Source organism: Penaeus japonicus, unplaced genomic scaffold (assembly GCF_977035675.1).
Source record: "Penaeus japonicus unplaced genomic scaffold, GWHDUDI00000001_assembly GWHDUDI00000036, whole genome shotgun sequence".
Lineage (NCBI taxonomy): Eukaryota > Metazoa > Arthropoda > Malacostraca > Decapoda > Penaeidae > Penaeus > Penaeus japonicus.
The window spans coordinates 14,360,039-14,362,538 of record NW_028234438.1 but is presented as its reverse complement, the minus strand read 5'-3'; the positions used below and the strand labels follow the sequence as shown (position 1 = coordinate 14,362,538).

Here is a 2,500-nt window from a genome sequence, read left to right as displayed (position 1 = left end):
ATTCACTCCCAAGTACAATCATCAACATCGCCTCCTATCCGTTCTTCCTCCCACCCTTCCTTCATCTTATTTCGAAACTAGGCTGATCGCAGCAGCAGCAGGTTCCTCCGGGCATGTCTCAAGGGTCGATAGCGATTCCAGTCTTCTCCGAGATCCAGTCCAGGTAGTTCGAGACGCGAGTGAAGCCGGTAGGGTCTCCGGAGCCGCAGCCAGCAGCGGACCAGAAGACAGCGATGCCGCGGGTGTATGTAATTCCGTCTCTCACGTAGTTGAGGGGACTGCCTGTATCACCCTGTGGGGAGGGGGGCGGGGGGGCGGGGTTAGAGGTTTAGTAGATAGGATTGGAGGCTAATTTGAAAGGATTGAGGTTTTAATGCGAAGGATTGAAGCCTCTTAATGAAGGAAGTATTGTTATCTATTTTCCTTAGTGTTGGTTCGAGAGAAATTTTGTTTTGTTTGAGATTTTATAGGTTTAGTGCTTCCTTTGTTAAAGCTTTGTGTTTTTGAAAGGGCTTATTTGAAAGCGCTGGAGGTAGGTTTGTTTGAAAGGAGTGCAGCTTTGACGAAAAGGATTGGAGGTTTCATTAAAGCGATTGGAGTTTTGATCAAAAGGAGTGGAGTTTAGTAGAGAGGATTGGATTTTTCATTAGAAGAATTGGAGTTTAATAGAGAGGATTGGATTTTTCATTAGAAGGATAGGAATTTTAATTAAAAGGATTAGTTCTAATCAAAAGGATTATAGTTTTAATTAAAATGACTCGAGCTTTACTGAAAAGGATTGGAGTTTTAATCGAAAGTATTGGTGGTTTAATCAAAGGATTAGGGATTAAGTTCCATCGAAGGGAGTTTCATTTCAGAAGTTTGAAGTTCGGATGAAAAGTCTGAATAAAAATACTGGGATCAATGGAAGTTAGAAAGTGAAGTTTGAAAAATTTAAGTTCTAAGTTCACATAAGTAAAGGGTGAAGTTTTGCATTGCAAAAAGCTTTGTGTTCACTTGATGTGTTTACTTAAGAGTAATAAGTTGAAGAGTTGAAGTTTGTTTGATTAAATAATGTGATTAATAAGGAATTTCAATGGGCGTTTTGGACATATACAAAGATCATGATTAGCGTGGATATTCCTAAATTGCAGAAAAAATAAAGATAAAAAAAAGTTCCTCTGGCTCAGTTATAGAATATCATTTATGATTTAGATATATATGTGTCTGTGTGTGTGTGGAGGCGGGGTGGTATGTATGTATATTTATATTATATATATATATATATATATATATATATATATATATATATATATATATTATCTATATATATATATAATATACTATATATATATATATATTTGTGTGTGTGGTGGGTTGTGTGTGTATTTGAGTGTGCGTGTGCGTGTGCTGTGGTGTGCGTGTGCGTGTGTTTCTTTCTTTTAAAACGACTCAAATCTAATCCTGGATTAGAACTAACCTAATTAAAGGCCTATCATCTACAAACTTAATGAACAGCAGGAAAACTTAAGATAGGTATCATCATCAATCATTCCAAAGGCAGGCAAGGGTAACACCGAAATAGAAAAAATACTTTTTTTTTCTTTTTTCCCCCTTTTTTTCTTTCCTTATCCCCTTTCGTTATAAATTTCCCTTACGTTTTCATTTTCCCCTTTTTTTCTTTTACCCATTCCCTCAAAACTAAACCATTAAAACTAAATGGGGCTGACGGAGTTTGATAACAGCAATGTCGTTGTCGAAGACCTCGGGGACATCAATGTTCTCGTGGACGTAATACTCGTCTGTCTCGTAGGTGACCTGCGACCCCTTTCCCCCCCGGGTCGCGGTTTTTGAGCTCCGCCCAGAAATTGGTTTAAGGGCCGGGAAAGGGGGGGGGGGGGGGGGGGAGAAGAAGGTGTTGGTAAGAGGGAATTGGGTTAAAAATAAGAGGAGGACACGATTTTGTTTTAGAGGGGAAAGGGAGGAAAAAGGGGGCATGGAGGGGGGGGAAAAGGGGTTTAGGGGGAAAAAAAGAAAATTTGGGAAAATTTTGGGGTGGAAGGGAAAGATGGTTAAAAAGAAGTGGGGGGAGGAGAATGTAGGTTTCCCCTACTGAAAGAGGAAGAAGAAGGTGGTGATAAAAGGGATAATTATTTGCGGAAAAGGTGAAAGAGAAAATAAATAGGTGATAAAAAAGATGGGAGAGGAAAAAGCAGGCACTGATTATCGATATTGAATAGAAAGCAATTGTTGAAGAGGAAGAAAACGGTTATAGCAAAAATGGAAACAGAAAGGAATTGACATTAATATGAAGAAGTAGAGGAAGAAGTAGAAGGACGATCTAGACGAGAGAAAGAAGGAGAGGGCGACACTGAAACAGAAACAAAATAAGAAAACCTAGATCCCAACAGACAACCTCAAACACCTCAAAAACAAAAAAACTCCCCAACAAAAAAACAATCAGCTGGAGAAAAACAAACACACCAAACAGAACCACTAATCCACCCAAACATACCCTTGG

General features: G+C 39.0%; 1 protein-coding gene across 1 annotated transcript in view; it reads right to left on the bottom strand.

Moving 5' to 3' along the window:
* LOC122243445 (chymotrypsin BII) overlaps nucleotides 1–2,500 on the bottom strand; it is a 6,393-nt gene that overhangs the window by 15 nt on the left and 3,878 nt on the right. The window contains exons 3-5 of the mRNA XM_086531814.1: nucleotides 2,477–2,500; nucleotides 1,687–1,834; nucleotides 1–328 (exon numbers count right to left, since the gene is read on the bottom strand). The exon at nucleotides 1–328 is cut by the window's left edge and continues 15 nt beyond it; the exon at nucleotides 2,477–2,500 is cut by the window's right edge and continues 172 nt beyond it. Coding sequence (XP_086387940.1) covers nucleotides 119–328; nucleotides 1,687–1,834; nucleotides 2,477–2,500 — 382 coding nt within the window. The 3' untranslated portion in view covers nucleotides 1–118. The remainder of the gene's footprint in view (nucleotides 329–1,686; nucleotides 1,835–2,476) is intronic.